At 39.8% G+C, this 18937-nt stretch overlaps 1 protein-coding gene across 2 annotated transcripts in view; it reads left to right on the top strand.

Annotated features, from left to right (window-relative positions):
• The window catches only part of BTBD1 (BTB domain containing 1), a 37782-nt gene extending 20170 nt beyond the window's left edge, over positions 1-17612 (top strand). The window contains exons 5-9 of one of the 2 annotated variants that reach the window (XM_036931818.2): positions 3284-3476; positions 9062-9149; positions 15213-15359; positions 15832-15986; positions 16716-17612. In XM_036931818.2, the coding sequence (XP_036787713.1) occupies positions 3284-3476; positions 9062-9149; positions 15213-15359; positions 15832-15986; positions 16716-16752 (620 nt within the window). In that variant the 3' untranslated portion in view covers positions 16753-17612. Of the gene's footprint in view, positions 1-3283; positions 3477-9061; positions 9150-15212; positions 15360-15831 lie in introns of both variants that reach the window. The other variant, XM_036931819.2, reaches the window with a different exon arrangement.
• Positions 17613-18937: the final 1325 nt, after the last annotated feature.

Below are 18937 nucleotides of genomic sequence, written 5' to 3'. Positions count from 1 at the left end.
TTATTGTACACGTCACTTGGTGTACACATGTGAACATCTGTGTTGAGTATGTAGGAAATACAGGTGCCTTATGTTCAGCATTGGTGGATCCTGTCAAACTGTCGCCCAGAGTGGTTGTAACAGTTCACACTCGGCTACCAAGTTAAGAAAGTTAAAAGTTCATCCTAGTTATTCCGCCTTCTCTTCAGAAATTGGTATTGTCAGTTTTTGTAGTTCTGGTCATTTGATGAGGGGTGAGGACATATTTGATTGGTTTTGATTTTGTGTCTCTGATGATTAATGATGATTAAAGAAGCTAATAATTGGATAGTAACCAATACACAGGATGTTTATTCAGGTCTTTTATTGTTTCCTTGTTGATTTATAAGAGTTTTTATATATTCTGGATACAAGCCCTTTGTCAGATACATACATGTATTGCTAATATCCCAGTCTGTGGGATATTATCTTGACCTTTTTATTATCTTAATTCTGTCTTTTGAGAAATGGAAGATCTTAATTTTAATGAAGTTAATTGATCAATCCTTTCCTTTAAGGTGAAGCCTTTTTGTTTCTTTTAAAAAAATTTTCCCTGCCTAAAGGTCATGAAGATACCCTGTCAGGTTTTCTTCTAGGAGCTTTATTGCTTTAATGTAACATTTAGGTCTGTAATCCAGTTGGGTATATGGTGTGCAGTAGAGGTCAAGGTTCATTTTTTCCCATATAGCAGTGTATTAGAAACCCACCTTTGCCCCCATACATTGCAGTACCAACTTTGTTGTAAACCAGGGGAGTGTATATGAATCTATTCCTGGAATGCCTGTTCTGTTCCACTGTTACATTTGTTTATTCTTGCACCAGTTCATAGTTTCAATTTCTGCAGTTTTAGACTAAATCTTGAAATCTGATAGTAAAAATCTTCAAGCTTTGTTCTTCAAGATTATCTTAGATATTCTTGGTCTTTTGCATTTTCATATAAATAAATTTTTTTAAACAGCTTGTCAATTTCCACAAAAACATACCATGTGGGATTTTGGTTGAATTGCATGGAATCCATACATTGGTGTGGAGATAATTGACATTTTTCTAATATTGCATCTTGCAATCCATGAATGTTTATTTAAGTCTTTAAAAAATTTCTTGTAACAATATTTTGAGTTTTCTGGTAGAGGGCTTGTACATTTTTTGGTAGGTTTATTCTCTAGTTATTTTGTTTTTGAAATGCTATTGTACATTTTTTTTATGCTCTAATTGATTGTTTGCTGGTAGAAATAGTTGATTTTCCTATATTGAACTTGTGTCCGGTGACCCGCTAAAATAAATTCACTAATTCTGATAATTTATTTGTAGGTCATTGTACATGGTTGGCATATACAACCATGCCATTTGCAACCAGTAATAATTCTACTTCTTCTTTTCTAATCCTAAGACATTTTATTTCCTTTCTTCCTAAGGCCTAGGACCTGCAATGTATTAATAGACGTCCTGGTAGTGAACTTCCCTCTCTTACTCCATTCTCAGGCAGAAAGCTTTAAGTGTTTCCCCACAAAGTATGCTTGCCATATTATTTTTTATAGATAACTTTTATTGGGTTAAGGAAGTTCCCTTTTATTACTAGTCTGCTCAGAGCTTTTTGGTGAATTTTATCAAATACTTCTCTTTTGAGATAATGATATAGTCTTCCCCTTTATTCTCTTAATCTGATTAACTACATTGATTTTCCAAATTAAACCTACTTTGGATTCTTTACATAAACCAGATTTGGTTTTGATGCATTTTTTTTTTTTATGAATTACCTAGATCCTATTTGCTAAATTTTTTAAGTTTTTTATGACTACTTCATGAGAGAAGTTAGTCTGTAATTTTCTTTTCTTGTAATGAAATTGTCAGATTTTGATCATCAATTTTATGCTGGTTTCATACAAAACTTAGGAGTGTTTCTTTTTTCAGTGTTTAAGAGTTTATTTAAGATTGGTGGTGGTCCTTAAATATTTGGGGGAATTCACCAATGCTGTCTGGATCTGTTTTCTTTGGGGAAGATTTTTAATTAGAGATTCTATTTCTTGAGTAGAGTTAAAAGACTATTCATGTATTTTCTTTTTGTAACAGTTTCAGCTGGACCTTTAATTTAACATGAATATCATAATATCGTTATACGTCTGGGGACCCTGAGTCACGTCCTCCCCTGCGTCCCTGAGTCGGCGTCTTGCACCTTCTTGGGGCAGCCTTGCCCACAAGTTGGTCGGTTTTTATGAATTTTTTCTAAGAACTAGCTTCTGGCTTTATTAAGTTTCTCCCCTGTATGTATGTTTTCTATCTCATTAATTTCTGCTTTTTTATTATTTTGATTTTAATTTGCTAGTGGTTATTTAGTCAGTCATTGTGCCTTTTTGAGATAAATGCTCAGAACAGCAATTTTCAACTATATTCTTTTTTAGTATATGCATTTAAGTTTATAATTTTCCACCTAAGCATCCTCCCTTCCCCCACAAATTTTGATATGTTGTATTTTCATTATGACTCAATAAAAAATTTTTCTAAATTTCATGGTGGTTTTTCTTCCTGACCCCTGGGGTTAGAGTACATAGCTTAGTTTTCACATATTTCGGGATATTTTTCTCCCCTGCATTATAAGCCAGCTGAAATTTCTGTTGAAAACTCTTTAGTCTCTTAGCAGCTGCTTTCTGCTTGGTTTCTCAGTTTTCATAGTTTTCTCTTACACAATATGTTGGTATTTTTTTCCCTAATATTCCCCTTCTTCGCTGTCATTGTCTCTCTGTCTTAGTAACTCTAACTCCAGGTTTTGTCTCTCAGTCCCAAGAGGACCACGCAATTTCTAGGTTGCCCGTTTCTGTTTGGTGTTTATGTTCTGTGAAGCAAATCAGCAAATACTCCAAGGGGAAAGGTGGGGACAGTACAGGGCTTCGTTCATCTCCGTGAACTTTGCTTCTCAAGCACTGACTGCCTGAGTTGTTCTTGGTTAACTTGAAGTAACTATTTTATGTATACGTAGTTGTTCTCTGACACAGGCTATTCCATCCTCCAGACTTCTTAATAGTTTATGTAGTTTAATAATGTTTCTTCTTTTGCTGTTAACCATATTCTTTTCTCTAAATTCTACTAGTTTGCCCTCAGAGGATTTAGAAAAACTTTTAAATATATACAAAAATTATACATGCTGAGATGTTTTTTACCTTGTTACTTTACATCTTCCCAATTTGAATTCACATTATTACGTGGAGTATCAGAAAGTTAGGAATTGAAATCAAATTGCTTTTACTGAGGTTTTTATTTTTATTTACAGGGCCTGCTCAGTCCGGAATCTTGTCAGATCGTGAAGTGGTAAATCTCTTTCTTCATTTTACTGTCAATCCTAAACCCCGAGTTGACTATATTGATCGGCCCAGATGCTGCCTCCGGGGAAAGGAATGCTGCATCAATAGGTTCCAGCAAGTAGAGAGCCGCTGGGGTTACAGTGGGACCAGCGACCGGATCAGGTATCTGTCACGTTACAGACTAGCGGGCGGCCTGGGGCAGAGGGCGGCATTTGGCTTTGAGCCTCATGTCGTGGGAGATAATGAACCAACACTTTACTTTGTTTAGCACATTTGTAAATTATACAAGAGTCAAGAAGTCTGAGGTACACGGTCTGCTCACTGAATTATTGGAGGACCTCTTGGGAGGACATGAAGTAAAGACCCAGCCAGGCTTTCTGTTCCATGCATTCTGTTTGGGTTACCCCTGCTGGTGAGCCGAGGTCCCATTAGACCTTAATCAATCATTCACAATCTTAGGGTCACAATTTAATGCATTTCATCTTACTATGTTTAGTGTGAGGTTTTTCTTTGCGTGGACATTGCATGGAAAATATCTCAGTATACATTTATAAAAGCTGGAACAGGAAAAAATCAAGAATCCCAAAAGATGCATGCATGTAATCCTTTTGAGGAATTTGTCTTTGCTTTACTGTGTTTTTTTGGTTAAAGGTCAAAATAGAATAAGTCCCCATTTTTCATAAAACATGCCTTTTGGATTTTCACTTACTTAATAGCATTTGGGTAAAAAACTAGAAACTAATAAAAAATTTGTTTAAAAACGGAACTCCAAGGCAGGAGGACTCATAAATATTGGGTTAAAATGGAAATGAAAATGCGTTTGTGGACTACTTAATAAAATCATTCACAATCAAAAAACTACATATGAAAACTTAGGGGATGAGGTCAAAGTGTCACACAAAAAAACAGTAATGATTAGCTACTTTGAGTAAATAATTTAGAGTAGAAATAAATAAATGATTTAAGGATTCCACCCAAGTAGCTAGAAAATAAGGAGCAAAAGAACCATAAGAAAACAGATAGGAAATAGATAAATGTAGAAATTAATGAATTAAAAATAGTAGAATTGATAAATTCATAGCTGGTTCCTTAAAAAGATCAATAAAATAAATAAATCTGGCAAAGGGTGATAAAACATACATTTAGAAATAATAATGGGAATATGATCAAGTACTCAGGAAATTTTTATTTTAATTCTGGGTTTATTCTGTGCTAATAAATTGAACATCTTGATGGAACGGATCATTTTGTAGGCAAATATAAGTTATCAAAATTGACTGAAGAAGAAAGGCTGAATAGACCAGTTACCATGGAAGGAATTAAAGTTATCAAAGAACTGTCCCTTCACAAGGTAGTTTTTACAGGTGAGTTTTACTAACCCTTCAAGGAGCAGATGGTCTCCTTGAGCGTTAAAAGAAAGAAATTCTTCTTGGATAATTACAGGAGGAAGTATAACCCTTGTACAGGAATCTGACAAGACAGAAAGTTTCTAGATCAATTTCACTTACATAGAAGAAGAAATTCTGCATAAAATAACAGCATACTGAATCTAGCAGTACCTTAGAAGAATAACAGTGGACGAGCAAGGAGAGCTTATTCAGAGATTGAAAGAATGACTCAATATTAGGAAATGTTTTAGTGTAATTCACCACAGGAGCAGATCAAAGAAGAAAAACAATTTGATTATTTTAGTAGATGTTAAAAAGACTTTTGATAAAATTTCACCATCACTCCAGACAACTGTTAACAGACTAGGGCTGGAAGAAGATTTTAACATGATATACTGTCGAAACTAAGATGGGGATGCCTGCTTACCTTGCTTTTTCCGGTACCATTCTTACAGTTCTGATAGATGGAGTCATAAAGGACAAAGAAATTAGAGCCATGAATATTGGGAAGGAAGACGTCGTTCTCATTATTTGAACATGACATCATCTACATTAGTAGTTCTCAACTCCACCAAACCCAGTTCTCCCTTTTTTATAATACATGTTTTATATTCCCCCTTTACTAACCTGAAATAAAATTCATAGATAGTATGCTTCACACTTTTTAAATCAACGTAATGGGCTGGTTGTAACATACAGGAGCAATAAATGTAACTGATAGTAAAATAAAATACACTTCAGTGTATCGGCACTAGCCGCCAGATGCAGTATATGTATGCACCAGCGTGCTGCTAATTATGTTATTTTCTTAAAAGGTTCCAAATAAAACAAAGTACAGCCTATCCTACTTACTTAGTTTCCATATTTGCGAGCTCGTCTACTCACCAAAACTTACTGGTAACCCCAAAACCGACACTTGCAGTGCTTCCATAGCCATTCATGGGAGGAGTTTTCAGTTGTCTGGGGAGCACGTTCCCATCTGAGGTCAAACAAGCAATGCTCTTCCTTATTCCGGCTCATACAGACCAGAGGTGGTCGGGCAGTGCAGTGGAGGACACTCCGGCCCTGCGGCCACGGGGACAAGCTGACTCCTAACTCTGGCTCCTGTTGGCGGGGGGGGCCTCAGGCAAGTCACTGGAGACTTCTGAAACTTCTTTTTTGTCTTTTGTAAAATAAATAAAATGGATCTACTAGGATGACTTGTTCTTAGCATTCAGGATTATAATCCATGTGAGGGTGTGTGTGTATGTGTATATATGTACCCATATTCTTCCTACCAGAAATGGTTCAGTATTTACTAATTCTGTGTGTGGCAGCTTTATAGACTATAACTGCACAGAAAGTGAGAATTGACTGTTCAACCCCCGCCCTCTTTATATGGTAGTCACCTCTTACACACATCAGTGCATATTAAGATAGCCATAAAAAATCTTTGGCTTATGAATAAATGGGACTTAGGTTGAAGTCTTGTATTTGTAAACAAGTTTTGCACCTACATGAACTCTGACAGGACACTTGGAAGTTGATTGGGACTCTGGGGAGACTGTGCTGTAAGTACTGCAGGAAATCTGGTGTCCCCGGCTCCTGCCAGCAGACCCCTAAACCTTCCTGAAAATAGAGCGTGCCTCCTTGGGTGTGGAGCTCCTTTTGAGAACAACTGATCCAGCCAAATAACCTTAGGATCAGTAAAAATCTAAAAAACTAGAAAAAGAATAGTGGCCACTTATGAAATGTATATGCAAAACCAATGATGTTCTTGTATGTCATCAAAACTCAGTTGCAGAGATGGACGGCGGTCATGGTTCACAGCATGAATGTACTAGTGCCACTGACCTATACACTTAAAAATGGTTAAGATGATATATTTTGTTACATATTTTGCCACAATAGAAAAATTTTTTTTAATTTATATTTTCTATTATAATATTGAGGAAAAACATACCCCACTATAGTAACAACAAAGAGTAGCAGGAATAAATACTATAAGAAATGTACCTTCATGAAGAACTGGAGAACTTCAAGTAAAATCACACAGTGTCTGTCTGAGCTAACCTGTGTGTGTATATGCAGGTCATTCCAGAAGTCACATGTGCCTGGTAGGGAGGGGCGGCGGCTTGGCAAAATCATCCTGAAGTTAATCTGGAAGAGTAAAACTTACTCTTTTTATAAGAGCAGTATACATGAAAGGTGGAAAGTATTGTAAAGTTAAAATCAGTGTTGTATGTGACACGCTAGAGTTCGGAAACCAGCCTAACAGAAATGAGCACTTGGAATATAAGGGAAGGATTTAGAAGGCGGGGGAAGGATCAGCCACTGGGAAAATAAACTTAGATCCTTACTGATCCCGTCTACCAATATGTGTATAAATTAAAATTTTAACATTAAAACAAATAAATTGCTGGAACAGATGAATGTCTATTTGTTAACAGGATGAGATAGGCCTCTCTAAACTTGACATAGATCATATCCTAATTTGACTATAAATAATACAAGTTTTTTTTGTCCCAGCCAACATAAAGTTAAATGATAAATGACAGTCAGGGAACTTTTTGTAATGGGTATTACTGACAGTGCTTGACTATATAACATGGTCTTTCAGATCCACATGAAAAAGACATTCATCAGCAGAGAAAAATGGGAAAAAAGCATGAGGATTTAATCACAGAGAAAATCCAGTGGACAGGAAGCATATGAGCAAGGGTGTCAGCTCACTGATAATCAAAGAAATGAAGAAGATTCTGTCAGTCATCAGTTCCTCAGCAGCAGAAGGAAATAAAAATAGTCAAGGTTGTTGAGAGTGAGATAGAAAGGATCTTGGTTCCTTGTGGGGCACGAAGTATTTTCTTCTTCTCCAATTCCCCCAGCAATCATTCTTCTAGGAATTTATTCTAAGGAAATAATTAAGGCTCTGCAAAGTGATTTATCCATTAGACTGTTCATCGTGGCATTGCAAAGCGGTAACAGAAACACATAAAAAACTCCAACTAGAGTTAGTTGAATATAGTGGATTAGTAGTAATGTTTTATCTTTTTAAATGAAAAAGAAGTTAAAGACATAATCTGATATGATTTTTTAAATAATACATGCTCATAAAAAAAGTCCTTTTTCCCATTGTTAAAAAAATCAAAGTACAAGTCTGAAAAGGAAATGCAGCAATGGGTAAATAGGGGTTATCTCTGGGTGGTGCCAGAGGTGCTTTACATTTTTCCTTTTGTTTAGCTGCATTTTCTAGCTTTTAACCAAGAATATGTTGCTTTTTTATAAGAAAAAACTATTATAAATAATACATTTAAAATTTTAGGGTGGCCCTCATACTGTACGGGGAGCTCGACATAGTCGTCAAGAGCATAGGCTTCCTGACGTAAGCGGCCTGGAATCGTGTCCCGGCTCTGCCACACTTTTTAGTCAGGCGAGTTCATTTCTCTAAACCTCAGTTTCTTCACCTATAAAAACCGAGGATAATAAAGATAATACTGTGTTAGTTTACAGAACTGTTGTGATCATTAAAGGAAATAATTCATGTAAAGAGAGGAGGCTCAGGGCCCTGCACAGGAAGTACTCAGTGGTTGTGGAAGTGGTAATACTAAGAGTGGAAATTGTTACTGAAGAGGTTAAGAATCACTGCTTGTATTAGAGATCTTACAGCCTCTCCATGCCATGTGCACTTAGTGTCAGTTTTTATGCCTTATAAAATGGATTAAGATGGGTCCGTTTCTTAACTATTGTTACCAAACTAGACTTACCAATTGTTCTCGTGTGAGACCTCAGTCTGAACCACCTGTGTAAGTTAGGTCCTGTCCCCAGGCCTTCGCCACCAATATCCTGTTAGCACAGCCTGTTTCCTTCAAAACCCTTATCACAGTTTATATTACTCATTTATTCTGTTGTGTACTTACTTATTATCAGTGTCCCCCATTAGGCTGTAAGTGCCACAGGAGATGGCCTTCATTTCCCTGGTGCCAGGCCCAGTACCTAAACCTCACCGGCCCTCAGTAAGTGCTCAAGCTGATGAACTGTGATAGTTTGGGATGCTGGGCTTCAGGTCTAATGGCTGACATGTCTGTTTGCATAAAGGAGACATGCAAACATATTTGGACTAATACACAGTTAAAACTACCATTACAGAAAAAGGGCTCTCAAAAATGTACAGTACAGAAAGCAAGTTCTACTCAAGTTCCCATTAAGTTAAAATTTAGAACTTTCTTTTAGTAGGTAAATGACATTTCCAAGGATATCTAATTTGGGATGTTTTCCTTTTTATGAGCAAAATTAGATGTTCCAGGTAACAAAAAAATTTATAAGTGTTTAGAATGTGAATGCTCACTGAATTATGTATGTTGTTTTTGGCTTCATTCTCAGGTTCACAGTCAATAGAAGAATCTCAATAGTTGGATTTGGTTTATATGGATCTATTCATGGTCCCACGGATTATCAAGTGAATATACAGGTACACTTTTTCCCTCATTATATATCATCTCAAAATATAACAGACATGTAATTTTACAAGATACTGTGTGACAAAATCCAAATTTCAATATAATTATTCAAAGCATCAGAATGCCTGTCAGTAGCATTTTAAGCCTAGAGAGTTATGTTTTACAACTGATCAAAAAATGTGGTTTCAGAGAATTGGGGTCCTGGGGTCCTTCACAGAAGCATTGGCATACAAGGAGCTCTCCTCTGTCCAGGAAACCCCTCTGTTAGCCTTTCCTGCTGTGCTTTGACTTTTAAAACATCCACCTGCTGGATGCAAGGATGTTCCAGTACCCGCACGTCAGTGCATGTGATAGCACATTAGCAAAAGGAAACATGAAAACCATCTGATCATCTCAATAGATGCTGAAAAAGTATTTGACAAGGTTCAACATCCATTCATGAGAAAAACTTTCAATAAAGTAAGTATAGAGGGCACATATCAACATAATAAAGGCCTTTTATGACAAACCCACAGCTAACATCATACTCAGTGGTCAAAGCTGGAAGTTTTTCCTCTAAGGTCAGGAACAAGACAAGGATGCCCACTCTTACCACTTTCATTCAACATAGGATGGGAAGTTCTAGCCACAGCAGTCGGACAAGAAAGAAAGAAGGCATCCCGATTGGTGAGGAAGAAGTAAAAGTATCTGTATTTGCAGATGACATGATACTATATATAGAAAACCCTAAAGACTACTGAGAAGCTATTAGAACTAATAAATGAATTCAGTAGAGTCGCAGGACACAAAATCAACATAAAGCTGTTACCTTTCCATATAGAAATAATGAATTAGCAGAAAGAGAAATGAAGAAAACAGTCCCATTTATAGTTGTAGCAAAAAGAATAAAATTCCTAGGAACAAATCTACAAAGGAGGTGGAAGACCTGTACTCTGAAAACTCAGACATTTTCATGAAAGTAATTGAAGACGGTACAAGTACACGGAAAGCTATCCCGTGCTGGTACAGGGAGAGTCAGTGCTGTTTCAGTGGCCACCCTGCCAAAGCAAGCTACACACTGAATGCAGTCCTCGTCAGAATACCAGTGGCATTTCTCACTGAACTAGAGCACGTAATCCTAAAATTTGTCTGGAACCACAAGAGGCCCTGAATGGCCAAAGCAGCCCTGAGAAAGAACAAAGCTGGAGGTATCATACCTCCCTCATGTTAAACTGCTCCAAAGCTGCAGTGTGGTGCTGGCATAAGCACAGACCCACAGAACAGAGAGCCCAGAAATAAACCCACACCAAGATGGCCAATTAACATGACAAAGGAGGCAAGCATATACAATGGGGAAAAGACAACTTCTTCAATAAATGGGGCTGGGAAAATTGGACAGCTTCATGCTAAAGAATGAAATTGGATCACTGTCTTAACACCATACACAAAAATTAAAAATGGGTTAAAGACCTAAATACAAGACCTGAAACCATAAAACTAGAAGGAAACACAGGCAATAAACTCTTGAATATCAACATTAGGAATTTTTTTCTGGGTATGTTTCCCAAGGTAAGGGAAACAAGCAAAAATAAGTGGGACTATATCAAACTAAACAGCTTCTGAGGCAAACTATAGTGTAGGAGAATATATTTATAAACAATGTATCTATTATGGCACTAATACCCAAAATATACAACTCAACTCCAAAAAAATAAATAATCCAATTACAAAATGGGTAGAGGACCTGAATAGGCATTCTTCCAAAGAAAATATACAGGTGGCCAACAGGCACATGAAAAGATGCTCAACATTGCTAATCAGGGAAATGCAAATCAAAACCACAGGAGAAATCACACCAGTCAGAATGGCCGCTGTCAATAAGACAAGAAATAACAAGTGTTGGCGAGGATGTGGAGAAAAAGGGGAATCCTTGTATGCTGGTGGTGGGATTGCAAATCAGTGCAGCCACTCTCGAAATCAGTATGGAAAGTTTTCTGAAAGTTAAAAATAGAAATACCATATGATCCAGTAATTCTACTCCTGGGAATCTACCTGAAAAAAACAAAACCCCCAATCTGAAAAGACATATGCACCCCTGGGTTTATCGCAGCATTATTTACAATTGCCAAGATACAGAAGCAACTGAAGTGTCCATTAATAGATGAACGGATAAAGGAGATGTGGTACATACCTACAATGGAGTATTATTCATCTATACAAAAGAAAGCTTGCCGTTTGCGACAACATGAACAGACCTTAGAGGGCATTATGCTACATGAAATAGGTCAGTCAGAGAAAGGAATACCATATAGTTTCACTTAAAATGTGAAATTCGAAAAACAAAACAGTGAACAAACAAAACAGAAACAGACTCAAACACAGAACAGACAATTGGTAACCCCGGGGGGGGGGGGGTGGCAGTGAAACGGTGAAGGGGATAAAAAGGTACACACTTCAAATTATAAAATAGTTAAGGGATGGAAGTATATAGTATAGGGAATATAGCTTACGGTATTTTAATAACTTGGTGTGGTGACAGGGTAACTACACTTAACAGTGAGCATTTAGTAGTGTATATAATTAGTGAATTACTGAGTTCATCTGAAACCAATATAATACTTTATATAAAAATTGTTTTTCTATTTTAAAAAAACCACCCACTTTTTTCATGGTACTTTGAACTCTAGGGCTTGAAAACTAGTTTCCTGTGATGATGAAAACACTGCTCTCTGGCTGGCTGAGCATACTCTGCCCCCTTCCTTAGGGCCGCCCTACCTCAGTTATTCATCTGGAAGACAGTTAGATACCTCTTCCCTTCCCTTCCAATAAACCAGTGTTCTCCACACTTGGTGTTGCACACTCCAGTTAGTAAAATAATTTTGGAAACACATCTACATTGTACTTTTATTTACAAACTATACATATGCAATATTGTACTTGTACATAAACTAAAAGACAAAAAATAGAAATGAGAAAAGGAAATAATGTTTCAAATTTTTGTTCATCAGCAGAAAAAACTGCCCTAAAATGTTATTGCTATATATATATATATTTTTTTGTATTAATCTACAGTTACATGAGGAACATGTTTATTAGACTCCCTCCATCACCAAGTCCCCCCACATACCCCATTACAGTCACTGTCCATCAGCGTAGTAAGATGCTATAGAGTCGCTACTTGTCTTCTCTGTGTTGTACGCCTTCCCTGTGCCCCCCCCCTTCATTATGTCTGCTAATAGTAATGCCCCCTTTTTTTTCCCTTTATCCCTCCCTTCCCACCCATCCTCCCCAGTCCCTTTTCCTTTGGTAACTGTTAGTCCTGTCGCTGTCGTGGGTTCTGTGAGTCTGCTGCTGTTTTGTTCCTTCAGTTTTTTTCTTTGTTCTTATACTCCACAGATGAGTGAAATCATTTGGTATTTGTCTTTCTTCACCTGGCTTATTTCACTGAGCATAATATCCTCTAGCTCCATCCATGTTGTTGCAAATGGTAGGATTTGTTTTCTTCTTATGGTTGAATAATACTCCATTGTGTATATGTACCACCTCTTCTTTATTCATTCATCTACTGATGGACACTTAGGTTGCTCCCATTTCTTGGCTATTGTAAATAATACTGTGAGAAATGTAGGGGTGCATATGTCTTTTTAAATCTGGGATCTTGTTTTCATTAGGTAAATTCCTCAGTATTCCCAGCCTACCAGGCTGAGTGTGCTGAGATGATTCCGTCCAGCTGTGGGGTCCCTGTCCCTTTAAGTCTTTCAAAAAGCACTCGCTTTTCTTTGTCCCAGGGGTGCCGGCGGCGGGGACCCACTCGCAGGTTTTACTGTCCCGTTTCCCTAGTATCCAGCACCCCATGCACTGTGTGTCTGCACTCCGGTGTGGATGGCTAGGGCTGGGTATTTAGCAGTCCTGGGCTCCCCCCCTCCCCGCTCCAACTCCTCTCCTCCCCCTGGGGAGCTGGGGTGAGAGGCGCTCGCGTCCCACTGGGCCACGGCTTGTATCTTACCCCCTCCGTGAGGTGCTGAGTTCTTGCAGGTGTGGATGTAGTCTGGCTGTTGTACTGTATCTACTGGTCTCTCTTTTAGGAATAGTTGTATTTGTTGTATTTTCAAAAATATATATGGTTTTGGGAGATTTCCACTGCCCTACTCCCACCGCCATCTTGGGTCCTCCTCCCTATTATTTTTAATAGTAAAAATTTTGGTGTACTCTGTGATCAAAAAGAGTCACTGATTTTCAAAATGTACAACAGTTCAAAGATCTGGTTTGATGATGGCGGAAAAAGATGCCTCATTCCAGTCGAAGAAGCGCAGCGTTGGCCCCACTGATGGGACCACGCGCACTGCCCAACCCCAGCCACTGAGGGCTATTTTGGAGCCCAGCAGCGAATGTACACCGCTCACGTCAGCTTGTGGCTCTTATAAACTAATTAGAAGAAGTACATTTTAATATTGTTAACAAATAGGTTCAAAACTCACTGAAATTGTTTGAAAGGCTATAAAGCAGGTTAGAAAATTTTGTTCCCATGTTTTTTAAGTGCAGAAACACCACAGCAAACCTTTGAGGGATATAAAAGATTGTTTACGATCACTGCCCATTTCACTGTATGTATTTCCAAGGTCCTGTGCAGTAGGGTCCCCAGACCCACACAGCAGGCTGGATAGGCTGCAGGCCTGCCAAGGAAACCGGCCTCTTCGATGGTGGAACGCCACTCTTGTTCGGCGCCCCTCGGGCGTTCCAGAAGACAGCAGATGCCTGTGTACACGCTGCGGGATAGCTCAGAAGTGTATCAGATAATAACTTACAAGTACCCTGGGTAAAGTGAGTAGAAATAGGACTTCTCACCCCAGCGGCTAGTCCCGCGCACCCTCCGGACAGACCTGCCTGGGTCTGAGTCTCACTGTCACCTCCGAGGAGCCCCCCGACATCACGTAGCCTCTCAGCCTGTTTCCTCGTCTCTCTGACGTGGGGACCAAACTCCTAGGTTTGTGGGGCTGATGGAGATGATGCATCCCAGGCTTCAGGAACACGGTCCGTCACTTCATCGTCGCTGTGGTTCTGTGATCCGATTCTCACAACAGCTGTGGGAAGAAAGCCAGGCAAGGCTTTTCCCAAGTCGAAAGCTGACAGATAAAACAAGTTCAGGAGAAGTGACAGCCACCGCCAAATCCCGTGTCTTACTACATTATTCCAGGGCACCACTGTGCCATTTTTAAAAGCTGCTTTAGTGCACTGTGGTATATATACAGAAGAGTGCCCGTTTACAAACGGGACGTGTGGCTCACTTTTCACAAGCTGAACACACTTATGTAACCAGCAGCCAGATCAAGGAGCAGAGAGTTACAGGCCCAGGATCCTTCCCAGTCACTGTCCCTGCACGGTGGCCACTGTCTGGCCTCTCGTGGCATAGACTGCCGTGGCCTGTCACATACCATTACCGTTAGATCTGATGTGTGCCGAAAGGCAGGTTGGTGAGCTTTGGCCTCTGCACATGAAGACCTTTCTCTTGAAATCCTGGGTAAGCACCGATTTGAGCGCTTGAAACTCTTCCCTGAGGAGCCTCCCAAAGTGCCGACTCCTCTGTGCAGCCGCTTCCTCAAGCATAGCTCCGCAACGGCGGTACCGGACTGGACTGTCACCGTGTCCCTGTCTTCACAAGTGCCTGGAAGCTCCTCGAGGGTGTCCCTCAATGCCTGTCTGAATACTGCATTCAAGGTCATTTTAATTTTAGTAAATCCCATTTAGACCTATGAAATGCTATAGGAATTTCCCAGCAGCGAGGTGTAGGCTGGCAAGGAGTACAGCTCGTTTCCCTCAGGTAGCTAAGTCCCCACGTTGTGGAAACCCTGCGCCCTCCTGCAGCCAAGCCCACTGATCTGACCTCCCTCCTGCCCCTTCCTGCAGTGCAGGGTGAATAGCCATTTTCCGATAGCACGTTTACAGCCATGTCTGGTGGCTGGAGGTGAGTAGAGAAAAGTCACAGCACAGAGACGGAGGAGTCTGCTCTGCGACTGCTGAGGGCATCACATTCTTTTCTATGAAACTCTCTTTCCACTGATTTAACTTACATATAACTTCTCTCTTAAAAATTACAGATCATTGAATATGAAAAAAAGCAAACCCTGGGACAGAACGATACTGGGTTTAGTTGTGACGGGACCGCCAACACATTCAGGGTCATGTTCAAGGAACCCGTCGAGATCCTGCCCAACGTGTGCTACACGGCGTGCGCGACGCTCCGAGTAAGGCCCCTCCAGGCGGTGAACGGGGGGCCGTGCTCTCCTCCTGCCTGTCAGAGAGCGTGTGTCCCGGGGAGGCCGAGAGTCACCGACAGGAAAGCCTCTTGGGAAGGAGGGAAGGAAGCTGAGAGCGAAAGCAAGTAGTGCACTGGTCTGAGAGAAGTGCCTCCCGCTCGGCTCTGCCCGAAGTGGTTTCCGCAAGAGTGGGCCTTTGAGTAGGAGAGTGAGGGTTTGACAGAAGAGAAAGTGATATATTTTCCTAGAATCATTTCACTGTTCTCTAACAGCTCTACAGTCAGCATTTTTAATCATTCATTACCTTTATAGCAAAAACTTCATTGTTCATTAAATGACTTGACAACATTTTATACAAAAACCATAATGAAATATAATAGATCATTGATCTAATTAAAACACCACATTAAATTGAGTGCTTATTAAATGAGAATATTAATGAACCTTTTTTTCTCATTAGGGTCCAGATTCCCACTATGGCACAAAAGGACTGAAGAAGGTGGTGCACGAGACGCCTGCTGCCAGCAAGACCGCCTTCTTCTTTTTCAGCTCCCCTGGCAATAATAATGGCACTTCCATAGAAGACGGGCAGATACCAGAGATAATATTTTACACGTAACTTAGCATTATAATACCTTGGCCAAATAGACCATGCAGTCTAGTCTCAAAGGCATAAAAAACTGGCCATAAAAAATTGAGTGTCATGAAAATAATTGTAAGATAAGAAACATTTTAGTTTCTTGGATTAGATTAAAAAAAAACTGATTTACATCTCTGCATGATTTAAAGACAGACTTCCCATTTTCTTGTACCTTTAGTGAAAAAGAGAACTGGGTTTAAATGTTTTTAAAAAGTGCAGCTATTGCAGCTTTATCTTGTGTAATTTCATATATCGGCTTATGGTCTTTCAACAGTTTTATAATTGAAAGACTTGTTTTGTATAGCTGGGTTTTGTTTTTGTTTTTGTTTTTGTTCTAACTCTTGAAGGTTAGACGAGATGGGCATAGAGGCTGAACTATTTTGCAGTTACGTGAGATGAGATAGGCCAGTATTCCTACAGAATTCCTATCAACTCAAGTAACTAATTTCAGAAAATTAAGAAAGCTGATGTGCTATATTTGGAGTTTTGGAGTATCTGGTTGTTAGATTTGGAATATTGTTAGAACGTGTCTAATAAATGCCCGGAAAAATTTTCGTTGCATTTACAGGAAAGAATATTTTGTAATAGTAATGTGTTACACAGACAGTTTTAACTATAAATAGAATTTCTACAAATTCATAATAATGTGATATAAACAAAGGATCTGAAGGTGTATCCTAAGACTGGATTCTTCATCCCTAAAGGGCATCACTACCCGACTGCTGCGGGGGGTGCTGCTGAGAATTCCTCAGGTTGAGGTGGTGGCGGCTTTGGTGGTGTCTGGGCACACGGACATCAGTTCCCTGTCGTGGCGATCATCTCTCCCAACAAGAAGCAAGACACGTTTCTAACAGCCACTCTGAAATTTCACAGACGTCCAATGGAATCGCTCTTGCTGAAAAGGAAACTTTGTGGCACCTACACAGTTCTACCCAAGAAGTAAAATGTTTACTATTCATAATGCCACAAATGTCACAGGCACAGCTGTATGGAGGGTGGTTCAGAGGTCCATCTGGCAGATGTGACATCTATACACTTTCTATAAAGTAAAATTTTTATATAAAAGTTTTTTTTGCCTTGAAAGTGATTATCTTATAAAAACGTGTAATTAGGTTTAAGGTATATCAAGTAGTTGTGGAAGATGGTTAAAAATGACAATTCTTTTAAGGATCAAAAAGAATTGACTTTTTTCTAAATAATGCTAATTAGGATAAACATTTTTCATCTAAGGTAGTATTTCATTTTATATATTCAAGAAGGTAGTGAGCTGGGTTGGTAGCGGAGGTCTCAACAGTGCTGAGAAGGGAAGTTCTCCTGTCTGGTCACATGACCTCAAGGATGTAAACCTGGTAACTGGAGTGTCTGGAATGTGTGAACTAAAGGTAAACCAGCAAACACTCTGTAGTAACCACCGTAGAAAATACTTGGACCTTTAAAGTGTGGTGTGCTCTAGATTAGCTGGTTGATGTGGGAGGCATTTCAGGTGTGTTGCACTGAGCAGTGATTATAACTGAAGGTCACCTGGAAGGTGCAAGAAAACAGCTGTTTACTGAGATGGGACATCCCCTGGAATTAAAAAATAAATATTTGTTTATCCTATTTATTTATTGTCATTTGGTTTTTTCTTCTAAAAGTTCTCATTTGCATCTACAACAGTGTGAGTTCTAGTTAATGGAGGTTTAACCCTGTAACAACAGCCCAAAATAAGAAAGCAGCAGCAGTTCACTGGACCTGCAGCGGTACCTGGTACTGCCACCTGCTGCCTGGCCAGGTCTGTGCCCTCGGCCTCTGGGAGGTGGAGGAGCTAAGACTGTTCTGGCCACCACTCTGCTGTCACGCGACGGCCTTGTGGCCGTTGGTCGGTGTCGGTAAAAGCTGCCTGGGCGATGAGGTGTGGGGCCCCGCGCTGACCCCTTTGCACACGTTCTCACCGGCCTCTATAGCATCAGTGAGGTGGGGGCTATTATAATGCACACTTCACAGCCAAAGAAATTCATGTTTATTTGAAAAGGTCATTAAGTGGTGGGAGGCAGAATTTAAGCCCAAGTCTATCTCCCATTTGCTGGGTCCCAAAATAGCATGTTCTGCTCTCAAATTTTACAATAACACCCAAAAGACACTTGGCTAATCTGTATTTACTGTAGAATGTAAGTATTTTCTATTTTTTATAAGTGCAATGATTCCACTATCTCCCACAAATTGAGATTGCGTTCCTTTAGGTCCACATAAGTAGTACCCTTTGTAGGACAGAGAGGGTTAGGTTGTAACAGGCAGTGTGTCAAGTGGAATATGCCTAAAGCGTTTGCATTTCCCTTTCTTGTCTCATCTTCAAACTTTCTGCTGTCTGCTTCCCTGTTCAAGTCCTCCAGATTCAAAAACTGGGAAGTGACTGCTGAGTCAGACAGTATGCATCTTCCCTAAGGGGGACGGTACCCCAGTAGCCCCAGCCCCAGCTCCTTCCTCCTCGCCTTGTTTGTGCACTTTAAAAATCCATTTCCCCATTTCCCCCCTTGGCAAAGCTAGGACAAGGTGGAGTTCTTAAATGGAGCGTTACTAAAAAGTGAAAGATAAAACAGGAACCAGTATAAACATTTATAGTGGGTTTAATGCCATTTGGATCAGAGCCCCTTTCTTTGCTGCACCACTGGGCAGCCCACTCTTCCTCCAAGGCAGGGGCTCGGGGCAGGAACAAGTCGGTTGTGGGCACTGGGGGGCAGATGAGGTGACCAGCTTCCTCCTCGGTCCTCTGCCCCACTGAGTCCCCTTGGCAAAGGCTGGGCGTGTCTTCCCCCCCTCGGCCACCAGATACCATTAATAGTTCATAACAAGTGCCCTCCGTTTCCATCATCACTGTCAAAACTCTAGTCCAAAACAGATTCTATATAATACTGTTCACTTTTGGTGCCTCAATTCTTAACTGATGTCA

The sequence above is a fragment of the Manis pentadactyla genome, chromosome 18 (genome assembly GCF_030020395.1).
Source record: "Manis pentadactyla isolate mManPen7 chromosome 18, mManPen7.hap1, whole genome shotgun sequence".
In the NCBI taxonomy this organism is placed as follows: domain Eukaryota; kingdom Metazoa; phylum Chordata; class Mammalia; order Pholidota; family Manidae; genus Manis; species Manis pentadactyla.
This window is presented reverse-complemented; position numbering and strand designations above follow the sequence as displayed.